Raw genomic sequence first — 15,969 nt, 5'->3', positions numbered from 1 at the left:
GTTATTTTAATGTTACAATGTGTAAAATTCTTCTTGAACATTACAGAAGAAAATTCACAAAAACAGGTTGATGATCTGGGAAGGCAGTTTACAGAAATCTTCATTAAACAGCAAGAAAACGTCACTCTCCTGTTGACCTTTCTAGAGGTGAGTAGTGGTGTGGTACTTTGAATACCGAAGACACATTGATTCTGTGTTTCTTCATGGATGTGTATCTCTGGTGTCATACAAATTAAACATGAGGCAGTTTAGGAAAAACTTTGGTGACTATGGGCATGAAATCACTCTTCCAATAGGATAGGTGAAAGTGCTGCCTTTTGGCAGCAGAACAGGATTATAAATGGTTAGCGGAACCCTGGGGAGAGAAGCGTGGAGCTGAAGCTAGTGGTAGTTTTGTTACTGTTCAGCAAAAAACCAGGATGGGGTGAGATTTTACTTTACAGCATGTGCACTGTTACAGAGCAGATGGGGGAAAGGGACCTGCTCACAGTGATGAGTGCCCATCTACATTTGGACCATTTGGCACGCAGTTGTATAGCTGTCCTGTTTTTAAAGTCACTGTGTAGGTCACTTGCAAGAGTGTGAAATGCTCCTGGATTCATTGTTTAATGTCATTCTCTATATCCCTGCAGGAATTTGACTTTCATGTTCGCTGGCCTGGAGTGAAACTTCTTACATCGTTGTTAAAGCAGCAAGGACCCCAGGTGCAGCAGATAATTCTTGTCAGTCCCATGGGTAAGTAGTTTGGTCACTGGCTAACTTAAACTGGAAATGTTAGTCCAAAGGGGCACTTCTAACAGAGCATCATAACTACTCTTGAAGGGACTTCCAAAATGGGATTTTATTAAACTCCTTACGGTAATTCACATCATGTGGTTGTTTGCTTTTTCAGGTGTCTCGAGGCTCATGGATTTACTCGCAGATTCTAGGGAGGTGATACGGAATGATGTAAGTACAGAACAAAGGGAGTGTGATTATACCTGTACATACGTTTAGAGTTGTTTATCCTCTTCATAACTGGAAGCTCTCCGTTGCATTGTTTCTGTAATGCTGCACCCAACCTCCCCTTAGCCCAGCTGCTTCAGAGTCTGTGTGCTCTGGAGAGGCATGAAAGGGTGGGCGGGAAGGAATAGGTTGGCGTGTCCCTGGGACAGATGCAGTTTTTGGGCCGGAAGGTATTTGCATCAGTAGCTCGTAGAACCACAAAGCATCGTGCATATATGCAGGAGCGTAGCTATGGAAGGCAGTATATCTAGAGATGGCCAAAAAACACCCCCCCACCCCCTCCCCTTTACTGAGGAGTGCTGCTCTGTATATGATAGTTTTAGCTTTTATAGCCACTTCCTGTCTTAATTCTTTGTTTTGCCAGTTTTTTACATTTCCATTGAGAACTAAGTTTGAGGCATAACACACTACTTCACATGCTCAGTGGTGGGGTTTGATGCAAGTTGCCACATGCGTTATGTGTGATTGTGTCCAGTAATTGCCACGAAGATTTTACACTGCTAATGTATTATAGCTATTGAGGAGGGCACTTCTTTAAAGCTAACACTCCTCTTCTAGTAAAGCTTTGTCTATTCACTATATTTATCTTCTTCCTGAAGGGAGTCTTGTTACTACAACAGCTGACAAAAAGCAATGCTGCCATTCAGAAAATAGTTGCTTTTGAAAATGCCTTTGAGAGACTGCTGGATATCGTAACAGATGAAGGGAACAGCGATGGAGGTATGGTCTGAACTGAATGTTCAGTGACTTTCAGGTGTTACCCGTGCTATGTGGATGGGTAAAAGGACCAAGTACACAGAGTAGGATCATAGTACGAGTGGTGGGATGAGCAAGTATTCAGCTTCTAGGATCTTCTTGGGTTCTGTTTTGAGGCCTTCCATTAGAGATTTGCAAACTTAATTTCTTCTTGGAATGTGTCTGCGTGGATCCCACTGTGAGCGTGTATGTGCAGAAGAATGGACAGCCAGGAGGGTGACTAAGCTTTTCATGGCTCAACCTCCTTATAAGACAGTCCATAGGGACACGGTGGTGCTCAGATGTCACCCAGAGTTATCTAAACTAGTCAATCAACCTACCTGTCGTCTTCCTGAAGCCAAGTTGGCACTGGGGGTGAGGAAATTACACAAGACTTCCCTTTATTACATGGACAGGACCAATGTTTGTAGTCACATATTGACAGTCTAAAGGTCCAGTGAGCTCTTCACAGAGAATACTGAGGTGAGTAACACAGTGGTGCACCTCTTCCACTGAACCTGAAAGCTCACTCTAGTGCCGCGCAAGCAACCTCCTCTGCCTGCTTCGGGAAGGTGCCAGTTTCAGAAAACTGCAAGGCCGCGATGTGGTGTAACCCGCTATTGAACGGTGTCTTGGATTGAGTGCCTAGGTTGGAAAGCAGTTCTACCATCATTATTTGATGGCTGCAGCTGAAACGCCTCATTCCCACCAGCCTGAGGGGGCACTGCTTGAACTGTCACTTCCCCTACAGGAACTAGGTTTTTTCGATATGCTGTGATTGCATATTTCACAACCCACCCTCCATCAGCACGTTCCTGAGTCCTCCGCTACCACAGACTTTGAATCGTGAGGTGACTGGGGGAAGGTTGCAGCTGTTCCATGTTTTTCAATCCCACGTGGCAGCATGAAGAGGCAAAGGATGCATGTGTGGCCCCCATAGACGCAGCTGTTTAACAACAATCAGTCCTTGCATACATGAGATGCATGGGCATGCACGCTTACAGTCGGATCCACACTGACATCACGGAGAACCGTGGTCACCGCAGTGTAAGTCACCATTCTTTATACCTTTGTTAAATACACAGAATAACAGGCTACTGCCTCCTACCCCGTATTCTAAAAATGGCCATTCTGGATTTAAACAGTCTGTGACATTGGAGTTGAAGGGCAAATGCCACCCCAGCCAGCTAGCATAAGAGGTGCTGTCCATTTTCCTTGTGTCTTCTACTTAAAACGTGAGGCTGAACACACTGCATATTCAAACGTATTGTCCTAGACCAGATACAATGAAAAGAGACTGAGAATGTTGTAGCACTGATCATGTAAGCTCTGTGATGCTAAAAAACCCAGGGGATAATAAACAGTAACAGCACCTGGGGATCAGGCATGAGGGAAGTTGACAGGCCATTGCTCATAGACAGCTTAGCGATAGCAAGTATTACGATGGAAGGGTCAAAAACGTTTAGACTCAAAGGGTATTGTTAAGCAGATCATGATGTCATGAGAAATGTTTCTAAAGGTATGAGGAAAGGAAAAGTGAACGAGCAAATTGCAGAGAGGGCACTTGTTTTGAGAAGCGCTAAGCTCTTCGCTCTCTTCCCTCCTATTTCTCCACTTCAGGTTTATCTTCACTATGACCTTCCTGAGGCTTGGGTTGCTGGGCACGACTGTCCACAGCATGGCTAGCAGGGGAAAGCTGTCAAACAGCTGATCTCCGTTGCTCCATGCCCTAATGCTACACACCCATGCCTGTTGTTTTCACAAACTGGGGGAATTAAGCTTGAAACCTCTGTATCAGCAAACCAGGTTTGATGCCAGCACAGAAATAGGAGGGTGTTGTCACCAGTCATTCTGCTCCTATCATTCAGGTTCTTGGGCCAAGTTGCCCAGCGTAATGTTTTATTTATACCCTTTTTCTCTGTGCACAGATTTGGGGCATTATTGCTTGTTGTCAGTGTCCTCAGTGCAGTGCATAATGTCGAGGGAGATGCTATTCCAGCTCCATAGAGTTCACAATTTAAACTGGATTATCTTGTTGATTAGATCTAAGAATTTCTTCTCCCTTTCAGAAGTTTAAATTAGAAATAACTTTGGAACGAGAGGAGAGAATGTTGTTTGAATCTTAGCCACTGAATAAAGCTATGGATTACCCAGTAAGAATTACTACCGTAAAACCCTTACGTTGGGTCACTGGCATCACACTAGTGTTATTTAGGATTGTCTTTATCTTTCTTCACTGTTGCAGTAGAAAAGGAGACCTATGAAGCCTTTTCCTGGAATAATGACACATACTTACTTCAAGCCATTTTAAGCCCCCAAAAGACTGAATTTTCATTGCCACGAGAAACCTTTGTATTACACGCAGTGCACATTCTCTAAACAAATAAGTTTCATTTGAGAGTTATAGAAGAACTGTGATTTGTCCCCATTAGAATATTGGGCTTCTAAGAATTGGTAGAAAGTGTCATTCTGTTCTGCTATACCTGAAAGGTGTTAGACCTCTGGAGACGGAATATCTTTCACTTTCTCTTGTCTTTTCAGGAATCGTAGTGGAAGACTGTCTTCTCCTGTTACAAAATTTGTTAAAGAACAATAATTCCAATCAGAATTTCTTTAAAGAAGGTTCGTACATTCAGCGTATGAAACCTTGGTTTGAAGTTGGAGATGACAACTCTGGTTGGTCAGCACAGAAAGTGACTAATCTTCATCTAATGTTGCAGGTAAAACAACTTGCGATTTACTGGTGGAACAATGCTAGGAATTTACATACTTTCTTCTGCTTTCTAAATCATTATTTTTCTGCTTTCAATGCCAGCTGTCTGTGTGCTAGTTTTTTTTTTCTTTTGAAAGTGTCTGAAGCCAGAGACTAAATCTAGTCAGTTGAAAAAAAAGAAAAAACAAAAAAAACCCCAAACCCCAGAATAAAAGTATCTTTGACTAGCATACCCAGAGCACTCCTGACAACTTTTATGGTTTGATAACTTTCTTTCTCTTTCTCTCCCCCTTGCAGTGTGTAAGATCAGACAGTGAAATTGTGCATAGAGTTCTGTCAAATCCCCAGAGTAAACTGAAAAAGTGCAAGGATTTTTAATAATTCAATTAACGTAATCTTCTTTTTCACATGGGAGTTGATGAGAGAGTCACACAGGAGTGTTTAACTCTTTTTTCAAGTTCTTGGGGTTTTTCCTCTTTCTCCAAGAGCACAGAAGAAGAGAGTTTTGATCTTGTGTCATCGAAAGCTCACAGGATGCTGTACAATCACTCAGCTCTGATTTCAGGCTGTCTTCATTCTGCCTTTCATATGACATGCGTGCATAAAACTGCGTTAAGCATATGTCAGTGTTGCATGATTAATTACTCTGTATGGGCATTTCCTAATTTAAGATTCGGTGTTTTAATCTTAAATCTAGCCCCCTGGTCAGCAGAGGGTGTCCAAGATCACTGAACTCAGCAGATTATACTTGATCATAATTGAAGCATTTTGCACCGTCTGCTGTAAGCAGCATCTCAAATAGGCAGAGTTAGATTTTGTCTGTAGAGTTTGGAAGCGTTACTACTACCTTACAAATAAACTCCTGGTATCAGTCTTACCATAGTTCAAAGAGTTGAATCTCCAGTGTTTGGTTTGAATTGTGCAGGAGTAAAGACATCATTAAACTTCATGGCAAGTGAAAACGTACAGCACACAGGTTTGGCAGCCTGTGGAAGCCAAATATTGGGAGTCGCATCATTACTGAGATACTGGCTTGCTGGATGTGTTCTGCACGCCAATGTGAATACACAGACTCTCTATTCAGAATATTACTGAATGCCATAGGCATGTTTACTAGTCCATCCTCAGCAAAGGGACTTGTAAGGCGGCAGGGGTGTAAAAATACATTACGTGAACATCCTGGAACCTTTTTTGGAGTTGTAACTATCAATATGCTAGATATCCACTATCAACAACTGGAATTTGAACAAAGTCAAATACTCCTAATACAAAAGTTCTGAAAAGTGTGTAGTATATAGGAAAAAGGAATGAACGCAAAGGGTCTCCTTAAAAACCAGTAGAAGAATAATGGTAGGCTTCCTTTTTTTAATTAGTTCTCACTGCTGCATTTCCACCGACTCACACGCTCTATGCGTCTCTTGTATTCAAGAAATGATTAAACCATAGCAGTAGCTGGTGTCGTGCAATGAAAAACATGTATTGGTCTACCAGTGATAACTAAAAAATCAATTAATTCCAGCTGTGTGTGTTAGCACTGTATCATGGGGTATGAATGGTGTCTTTTTCTAGTCACTTTTCAGCTCAGAGATAAATAAAATAAAAATATTTTGAAAAACTCTTTGGTAAATGACTTATTAAAATGTGTTAATGTTTAGCATTATACGAACTTTAAAATGAATGAACGAAACAAGTGACAACAGCTCTTTGGGCAAGGACTCAATTGTTTGAAGCTCTTGCAAGTATACAGCTTGTGTGTTTATGATGCCTTTGTAAAGTGTATGGAATTTGCTACCCCAGTGAATTCGTAACTGGGGTAATTGCATAAGTGGCCCTTCTGTTTTCACTGAGGTGCCTGTTAAGATATTTTTTCTGTAATGTAACTAATGACAACTGCTTTAAGAACAGTGAAACGAGCTAATTCATGCTGAAGGAATGCTGCCTTCTTGTGAAAAGTGGCTAGATTCAAAGTATGACAGAACTATCTGCCCAAGTCGCACAGTTGTTCAATGTGGATACGTAGCTTAAATTCCTCACGTAGTTTCAACATAAGCAGTGGGCTCAGCCATTTTGGAATCTTGAAGAAATCCTCAGGTGTTGAGTTTGACTTTAACTTCTAATCCAACGGCAGCTTTACAACCATAAGACACAAAAAAGATCCTGGCCATTTGTGGGAATTAAAGGCTGCATTTTTTCTGAAGAGTAGAGTTGACTTGCGTGTCCTGGCTAGATTCCAATTTAAATTCTCTCTGCAGTGTCACTAGTCTTCAAATGCTACTTGGATATTGACAGTTTTGTGCAGTCATTTTTATTTTCTCGTCACCGTGTGAACCTAGCCTAATGAAGAGATACAGCAGCCCCTTTCAGTTTTCACATGTGCATGAAATTAGTGTTTTAACGCCAGGGTTTCTTCCATCCCTATACCAACATGCATTTCTCTTCTTTGCAGCTTGTGCGGGTGTTGGTATCCCCCACAAACCCACCTGGTGCCACCAGCAGTTGTCAAAAAACCATGTTTCATTGTGGGTTATTACAGCAGCTCTGCACGATCCTAATGGCAACAGGCGTTCCTGCTGACATTCTGACCGAGGTAAGGCAGAACGAGAAAGCAGGGAGAAGGAGGTATCCGAGGAACAGGAAAGCAGTAATATGAGGCTCTCCAGCCATACAGTGAAATCATATTAGATTAATTTAATATTCCCTGACGATCAGTTTTGGAAGTCTGAGAGATTTCAGTTTCTCTTTCCCATGCAATGATGTATGCTTAGGGTGGCTCCTCAGAGTTATAGCTCTGTAAAACAATCAGATGTAAAACTTGCTTTGCTTCTTAAATCCCAGCTTGAAGTGTGTGTATGAATGTGCGTATCTGTTCTAAATTTACTGGATGGTAACTTGACTTGCTCACTGCTTTTTGTGGGGTTAGGTAATTTCGGAGTCAGTTCAGTCCCTGGTCTTTTTCCTGACCTTCAGTGCCAGTGTGAACAAGCTAGCATGAGTTAGCACAGCTGCAATAACGGATGTATTTCTCCAGCTTCTGGGAAGTCCTTCACCAGGTTAAGGTGAGGGCAATTAATCCCTTACCTGAGGACACTAACTAGGTCAGGTGGATCCCAGTGATTGTCCCACCTCCAGCATTAGCAGCCTTGTCAAAAAGGCTTGAAATGTTTGTCATAGCAGTTGCATTTCTAACTCTAGGTATCCAAAAGATGTTTCAATCTAGCCTCACCTATGATGAGGGTATATAACAACCTTCTTAGCTTATTTCACTTGGGGGTTTACTCAATTTTAGTGTTGGCTACCTTTCCAAAAAGATATAGCTGAGTGAATCACTTCAGTCGCACCACTTACCTCTTCCTAATTTACCTGAATTTACTGCCAACATAAACCTGGTTTTAGCTTAGTTTTCTGTGGTAACCTCGTAAGCTGACTCCAAGTAATCTAGGCTACTGAAAATGCTGTGTGCATTGTGACACTTCCTGAAGTTACTTTTCTTCTGTTACATGTTGGCCTTCAATAAATGGAGGGGCAGGTCAGCCACCTTGTACCTCTCTGCCTCCTCATTTGAACCTTCCCTCTGTAATCTCTCCACCTTTCTGAGATACGTTCAGGGTCTACTTTCCTAAATGACTAATAGCATTAAAACCACAGGACATCTGGCTTCCTTCCTTTGAAAGCACTATCTTGTCTAAATAAGGACTTCTGAATTTTGAATATACTGGTCTGTCCCAATATGTACACATACTATGTTTAAAAGTTGATATCTGTGTCGATGTATTCCATAAATATTCTGACTGTTGTAGGAATTAGTTTATGGCTGTTTTGGTCTCTTGATTTCCACATCAACTTTGTGTGGCTTGTCTTGCTCTCCTTTAGACCATCAACACTGTGTCAGAAGTCATTCGAGGATGCCAAATAAACCAAGACTACTTTGCTTCTGTAAATGCACCTTCAAATCCGCCGAGGTAGGGGAAGAAAAATGCTTAACCGTTTGCCAAGCAAAGACACGTTGGCATGGGAAAGAGCTTCCATTTAGACTCTTTCATCAGTCAGAAAGGGAGTCTCTTATTTAATTTAAAGCTACAGTAGGTCATACCAAATTAAAGCTTTGCAGTGGAATGGTTATCAAACATGCATCAGCTGAAGTGTGAAGATGTCTAGACAGCTTCCACGCAGACTGGCTTTTGAACTGGTCTCACTTAACACCTTCCTTCATGATCTAGAAAAGGAAACAAACAGTACGTTAATGAAATCTGGGCAAACTGAGGAGCAGTCAACTCCAGTGAAAGGAGAGAGAGAATAAATAAGTGACTCAGGGTTTATCTATGCTGCAATTAAAAACCTGCAGGCTCATGGGGCTTGGACTATGGGTCTGTTTAATTGTCTAGATGTTCAGGATCTGGCTGGAGCCCAAGCTCTGGGGCCCTTCCCCCTTGCAGGATCTTGGAGCTCGGGCTCCAGCCAGAGCCTGAATGTCTACTCCGCAATTAAACAGACCCTTAGTCAGAGCCCTTTGAGCCTGAATCAGCTGATCCAGGCCAGCCACTGTTTTTTAATTGCAGTGCAGACACTGGAAAAATAGAGCGAAAATGCCACTGATTCAGGGGGGTGGGAGGAGGCAGGCTTGAGGTATTGAGGGGAAATGTCTCTGGTCTGCACCACACGTGCTCAATGAGGGGAAAACTTGTAAAGCGGTAGTGCTGCAGAACCTGAGATGAGCAACAGCAGTAAACTGGACCTGATTCTGCAACATGATACAGCGGGTTTTGAAATCCAGTACAGTTATGGGCTGCCTATGGCAAGGCCTCATGATCTAGAGTAGGGAAGTAAGATTTTGTATCCAGCTCTGATGTGACTGCACATGAGTATTGTATTCAGCTGGGAACGCATCCTACTGTAAAGATGCTGACCTGTTGGAGAACAACAAGAAGCTGTCAGAGCAGAACAGACTGATCTCAAGTAAAACATGAAAATGGAATAATATGAATAACCTGACTAAGCGATTAGGAGGGGAAAAATAAGTCTACCAATTATTTGAATGATGGAAACACCGAGGAGGGAGAGGAATTCTGTGGTGTTCCTGAAGGTACAAGTAGTCAGAGTAATGGATGAGACAAATTTCCTTATAGCAAAATCTGTCAGGCAGTGGAAAAGCCTCATTGTTCGAGCTTTCGATACTAGACAGGACTAAACACTATAGTCTTGTAAGAAACAGTCATGCATTGGCAAGGAGATGGAGTGGATGATCCAACAGGCGTCTTCGGTTTCCCACTATTGTTCCATGACAAACATAATAAGCAAAATGTACTATATTGAGAGAGAATATTTGAGGGTTAAACCTGAAAATCCAGTTACCCCTAAAGATAAATATCCAAATGTATGGTAAACCTTACTTAGGACTAAAGCTGATAATACCTTAGTTCCTTGGGCAAGTTATATGGAAGTAGAAGCAGTACCTGAAAGAGGGCTGTGACATTCTGTTAACATGTGCAAAACTTTCTTTCCTAGCTGGCCTAGTAGGTAAGTCTGCTGCAGCTTCTTAGATGTAGAACCTTCCATTTCAGATGTAAAAATACATCTGATGATACATATTGGTTTACTGCAATCCTAACACTGAGTGCAACAGTGTTCTTCGCACCAGTTACCCCCACAACATAGTTTTAAAAATATAGATTTGACTTTTCATACTAAATGCTTGACATTGCTTTTGTTTCTTGGGCCATCTTTTTAAAAGAGATTTTCTATATCTAGAGAAAATCAGCCCCTCAAGTGTATATTCCAGTGGTACTGGTTAAATTGGATTTAAAAATCAAATCAAATCTGGATTATAGACCGCTAATACACATTTCCATACAAACATGCCACTAAAAGCATTCATGCTCTGTTCCTGTATCATGATCAGTTGTTGTCCTGCACCAGTGCAGTGTCTATCACTATTATAAGTCTGATTTTTGTTACTATAGTCAAGACCACCAGAGGTTTCCCTACAGTTCATACACCTACATCTAAGCCTTCAGTATTCCTGCTACCCCAATCCTGAGCCTACTCTGTACGGTAACTGCAATTATATTTATTTTGTGACTTTTATTCCAATGGCCTGTCTCTTTCTTTCAAAATAGGCCTGCAATCGTAGTACTTCTGATGTCCATGGTGAATGAAAGGCAACCGTTTGTACTACGCTGTGCTGTTCTTTACTGTTTCCAGTGTTACTTGTACAAAAACCAAAAAGGACAAGGGGAAATTGTTTCAACACTTCTGCCGTCAACCATAGATGGTATGCAGCTTGAAAATTTCAAAACCAGATCCCACTTTAGCATACATTTGGATGCATCAGTAAGGTTTCCTCTAAAATACTACATACCTTGAGTGAAGTGCCAAGAACAAGAGATGTAAAAATCACCTTGTGAACAGTGTTTTAATTTGAGAGATTATTTTTTGACTTGAATTCTATTTGAATGTAACGGACAATGCATAACGTCCAGGTGTTAAAGGTACAAGAATTCAGGCTGTAAAATTTGGTTTAAATTATTTATGCTCTAGCAGGATAAGAACTGATACCAAATTGGTTAGTTATCTGGGCTTGGTGTTGACATGGAGGGATTGTTTCTGTTTGTTAGAATCTATGCTAATTTGTACTAAAACATTAAATTTTTTGTTCTTTGGCATATAATTTACACATTCACTTTCTAGTTTGAGCAATAACTTTCAACCTTGTACTTTACAACTAGGCGGAGGGATGTATATGTTGGAAAATGTTTCCTGACTAGTTAAATTCCAAGGAGGCTGAGAACCAGACTAGTATTTTAATGAGATGCAAAATCTTAGCTATCAAGTAGCAAAATCGGAGCTGCATTCCCTAGTGTGACGTGAAATGGCATTCACTTTTTGAAAAAGTTATTATGACCTTGCCCTGTTTCTTTTCATTATTTATCAAACATCCAAAATTTGCTAAATGTGTCTCGGAGAATAAGGCAGGTGTCCTCCAAGGAAAAGGATATAACATACTAGTAAAATGATGGGAAGGAAGTCTAATACATTGCTTGTTAATGCCACAGGGTGTTTTTCTTTCCCACCCTCCCTCTAAAACAGAGCGTTTCTTTCACACCTCCTGTTGCACTGTGTACCTTCCCATTTATAGACATTGGGCGAAGTATAAGCAGATTACAACATGAGGGGATCAAAGTCAAATGTTCATTTGTTTTACAGTTAAACCAAGAACCTTTCTACAGTCTTCCAGTTGTACAATATGGATTTTGAGGCCTTTGTTTGCCATAACTTCGAAGGGCTAGTACTACATCAGTGTGCACGTGTGAAAACAAACTGTGCTTGATGGATTCATTCCAGTATTTTGAGGCATGAAAGCTCACAAAGGTTTTCCCATTACCATTTTAACACACACAATGTCTGTCTGTCTCTTATCAGTTTTGGACTGGATACTTAAAAGTACATGATCCAACTCCTTTATTAATTATCTGCCTGTCAAAACTCAGGCTGTTAACTTTGTCAGAGTATTGAGGCTCATCCCAATTTTCAGGGAGTACATTCTTGTTCATTATTTACTCAATAAGATCTTTAAAAGCTTTTCGGGCAAGCTCCATCTGTCCTCCTACTTTGCTACATAGTCAGTACTTTTCATCTTTGAAGTTCAGAGCTCCTTCCATAAGTGTCATCTCCTTTACTCATGAGGAATCAGATGCTGGGAGGTTAAATGACTTTCCCAGAGTGACTGTAGGCCGGTAGTGGTAGAACTGTGACTAGAACCCAGGTCTCTCAATTCCCAGGCTTGTTCACTGGATCACACTACCTCCCACAGAAAAATATGATGAGCCATCCTAATGACCGCCTGTGTGTGTCTGTTTAGGATTTGAGAGATCATTCCAAATGTCTAACGTTAGATTGGATTTGTTGTTAATGGAGGTGTAGAACTCCCAGCTAGCAGACAGATTGTTCTCTCTGAAAGTTGAGTCTTTCCAGGGGTTCCTCTGAGACTGTAGGTGTGATGAGGGCCTAGCTGGGAGTGCTTGACGATAGCATGAGACACCCTCTCTCTCTTTGCCGCATGAGAAAGCAGTCATCTTCCACTGCGCTACCCCTAGACTACTATGTAGGTGCCATATTTTTATTCCTAAAGTTTTATAAAACTTAAGATGCCTTCAGATGAACGTAGAGCTTAAATTGTAACCTCTCTGAGATGGGGACTGTGTGTGTGTGAACAGCACCTGGCACAGTGAGGTCCCCATCCTGGTTGGGGGCCCTCTGTGCTACCGTATCATAACTACTGTACGAGTCTTGATCATGGCTTGCTTTTGTGCCACAGCATTTGTTTGCCATTATTGTAGCTACAGGTAATTCTGTGTCGGCTGGCCAGCTGCTCTGTGGCGGACTCTTTTCCACGGACTCTGTCTCAAACTGGTGTGCTGCGGTGGCCCTGGCCCATGCTTTACAAGAAAACGCAACTCTGAAAGAGCAACTGCTAAGAGTTCAGCTTGCAACAAGTATTGGTAACCCTCCAGTGTCTTTGCTGCAACAATGCACCAACATTCTTTCCCAGGTAGAGTGTTAACTGTACTGTATGATTGCCACCGTTCTGTTCACTTAAGAAGAAAAATGTTCCCTTGATATTCGTGGCTGAAAGAAAAATGCTAATTTTCTCAGTATAAGTGCAAGCGAGATTCGATAGTAGATTTAGTGCTAGTTGTTACTGTACACTCCAGCAGAGAGTGACTTTGTAGTAAAAATGGAAGTGTAGCAGATATGCCATCATAAAATGCCATTTGAAGCTGCTTTGTCCATTGTCACAAGTCAAACACCTTAGATTTGAAATGGCATTGTGTTGGTCTGTTCCTATTTCATTGTTATTTTGCATGCAAGTCACGTATTGAAAGGGCACCAACTAAAACAATCCTACTTCTATCTGGAAATGATTTGCCTACAATTGTTACAAGAAACACCAAAGATGAATGTAACTGAAGGATATGACTTGTTTCCGTTTAAGTAGACAATACAGAGTGCTGTCAAATATCCAGTTTCACCTGGTGGGGGGGCGGCTCTTTCATTCAGCAACGTGGAGGGAAATAGTTATTTCATTTAGAAAGGAAAACAACGATAAAACTACTGAGAGACAGAGGGACTTAAAGGCAGATGTAGCACCTGAAACTAGTGTTAATTCACTTTCTTAAAAGACTAACATTTAAGTTGATGGTAACCCTTTTGTATTATGTTGCCACTTGCAAAAGTTATAGTCTCTGTACAGTATGTAGTTTGAAGCCAAAGCATGATTCAAGGGTCACTCATCAACTTTCCAAGTGTTTCTTTTTTATTGTTTGGCTCTTGTGTCTGAAATTATGCTAGTCAAGTACAAGAAACGTAGGTTTTGTAGACGTTGACATCACTATTTTTAAACGTGCGTATCTCTCAAAATAGCCAGAATTGGAATCTCAAAATTGTTTTACTCGCTCCTTGAACTGAGATGCATTTCAACGTAATAGTTTCAATAAAATAGCCACTAAATTTTTGGATTTTCATTTTGCTAGGATCTTAAAAGAAAAATTTGAATTTTCTAAAGTTCTCTACAAAAAAAACTCGTAAGTAATATGTGTGAATTTTTTAATATATGATTTACAGGGTGATAAGATCGACAGACGGGTATGTATTTCTTGGCATAGCTTAGGCATTTTCTTGTCACAAGCAGGGCCTTTTCTGTCTTGGGTTTTGCTGATTTTTTTAACTGCTTTTTTTTGAAGTGTTTCCACTTACAGTGTCGTGTTGCAATCAGTTTTTATTTCTAGCATAACAAGCTCTCTCTGTGTGTCGCCATGGGATTCTGGCACGGTGTTCCTGGGAACTGTGGGATGAGGATCTTGGGTGCCATGGGTGCTTTCTTTCCAATGGGGCATTGCAGTCACCAGCTGCTCTGAAATGTACTAAATTTTGTTCACACTTCCTCATAATGTGAATTAAATTGTACTTTTGAGTGAAATTGAATCAGTATTTAGAACTGTTAAACACTTTCCATTCTGACCAGTAGAAAGAGGTGGGCCTGACCTGTAGCAGATGTATACTGTTTGGGCCCTTAATGGCTAATGGAACAAGTGTCCTCTATCTGTGTTCCAGTCAATCCGTATCCTTTCCAGTGATGATTTCTCTTGCAGAATTTTAACTCAGTTGTCTTAATTTGTAATTAAGGATGGGATTTTTACTAAGCAATTCTGAAGCTAGCACTTAGCCGTAGGAGTCTGATTTTGAGCTTATCGCCAGACTGAAGCCATGTCCATATTACACAGCCTACAGTGACAGAGGGGTTTTTCCATCACTGTACAAACTTCACCTCCCTGAGCGAGAGTAGCTAAACTGACAGCATTCTTCCGCTGCCCTGGCTTCGGCTCGGGTGTGGATTTTTCACATCCCCGAGCGCTCTGGCTGTGTCAGCCTAAGCTTTACGTGTAGACCAGACCATAGTGACTCGCAGTGAGTGCGCTGCTGAGCTAGGCATCCCCTATGGAGACCTGTTTCCTGAGCACTGCCACTGCGTATTGTCTGCTTGTGGTGTTGGCACCGATGGAGATGGTAGCCCTGCCTGTTGTTAAGGTTGCCAGACGTTCCCATGATAAGTGTTCACGGTTGCTTTATAACTCCAGATAAACTGTTAGGCTGAAGTCTTCTGTTTTTGAAAGTTTCAGCTAAAATGTTTCAGCGGCTTCCCAGAATGAGTAAGGAAGAATACGTTTTGCCTCGCCAGTGCTTTGGTTTGGGTTTTTAAACCATGCAACCATTTTTCCCCCCCAGAAGCTGTAGCAGCTCCATGCTCTGGAGCAAGGTCTTGAAACTTGGCAAGGGGGTTGCCCTGGTGTCAGACGAGCCTTTTGCCATGCCTGGGAAAATTGTCCAAATTGAGCCTCTGAGAAGTCTGTTTACATATGCTCAGACTTGTTAGGGTGGCAGCTACATTCTCTGAAGAGTCTATGTGCTCTGGGCAGGCTCCAGTTTAGGGGTGCAGGGGCTGGCCAGGACATCCCCTGCAATTGCTACTGCAGGCCACTGTGGTACTAGGCACAGGAACAGAGCGGGGAAACTCTCCTATGCTCTCAGTGCTCCACCTGTTGGCACCCAGGCAGCAGGGAGGAGGACAAGAAAATCATAGAGGAGAGGCCGTTGCAGTAGCCAGAGCTGGAAGGAGTAGAGGGGGGCGTGAGTAGCAGTAGAGGGAGCATGGGGAGGGTGAGCAGGAGTCAAGCGATGTGGGCTGGATAGGAACCAAAGGGGGACAGACAAGCTAAGGGCACAGGGGCAGAAGGGTTTATAACCATTACAGAACTCTTCCCCTTCAGGAACTAGAATTAAACCCAAGAGTCCACAGTCTCCACATTCCTCCTCTGTCAGCGAGTGACTGGTCCACAGGGAAGACCAGCCTCTTCTTGGTACCAGGTGCTCTGTGGCTGAAGTGGTAGAGGTCTGTGCTGTGCTGATCTAAAGGTTTTAACTCTGCTGGTGACCAAGTTGGGCATCAGTAGGATTCCACATGA

The 15,969-nt window shown here is 41.9% G+C and overlaps 1 protein-coding gene across 4 annotated transcripts in view; it reads left to right on the top strand.

Moving 5' to 3' along the window:
- Nucleotides 1-15,969, top strand: part of USO1 (USO1 vesicle transport factor) — a 65,588-nt gene that overhangs the window by 22,942 nt on the left and 26,677 nt on the right. For 2 of the 4 annotated variants that reach the window (XM_037896646.2, XM_037896645.2), the window contains 10 exons: nucleotides 47-147; nucleotides 633-735; nucleotides 893-948; nucleotides 1,605-1,725; nucleotides 4,282-4,460; nucleotides 6,900-7,040; nucleotides 8,324-8,412; nucleotides 10,567-10,721; nucleotides 12,787-12,998; nucleotides 14,072-14,092. In XM_037896646.2, the coding sequence (XP_037752574.1) occupies nucleotides 47-147; nucleotides 633-735; nucleotides 893-948; nucleotides 1,605-1,725; nucleotides 4,282-4,460; nucleotides 6,900-7,040; nucleotides 8,324-8,412; nucleotides 10,567-10,721; nucleotides 12,787-12,998; nucleotides 14,072-14,092 (1,178 nt within the window). The remainder of the gene's footprint in view (nucleotides 1-46; nucleotides 148-632; nucleotides 736-892; nucleotides 949-1,604; nucleotides 1,726-4,281; nucleotides 4,461-6,899; nucleotides 7,041-8,323; nucleotides 8,413-10,566; nucleotides 10,722-12,786; nucleotides 12,999-14,071; nucleotides 14,093-15,969) is intronic. The other 2 variants (XM_037896647.2, XM_037896648.2) reach the window with 1 other exon arrangement.

This window comes from Chelonia mydas, chromosome 4 (assembly GCF_015237465.2).
Source record: "Chelonia mydas isolate rCheMyd1 chromosome 4, rCheMyd1.pri.v2, whole genome shotgun sequence".
Classification (NCBI taxonomy): Eukaryota; Metazoa; Chordata; order Testudines; family Cheloniidae; genus Chelonia; species Chelonia mydas.
Note: the sequence above shows the minus strand (reverse complement) of the source record. Positions and strands in the feature narration are given on the sequence as shown.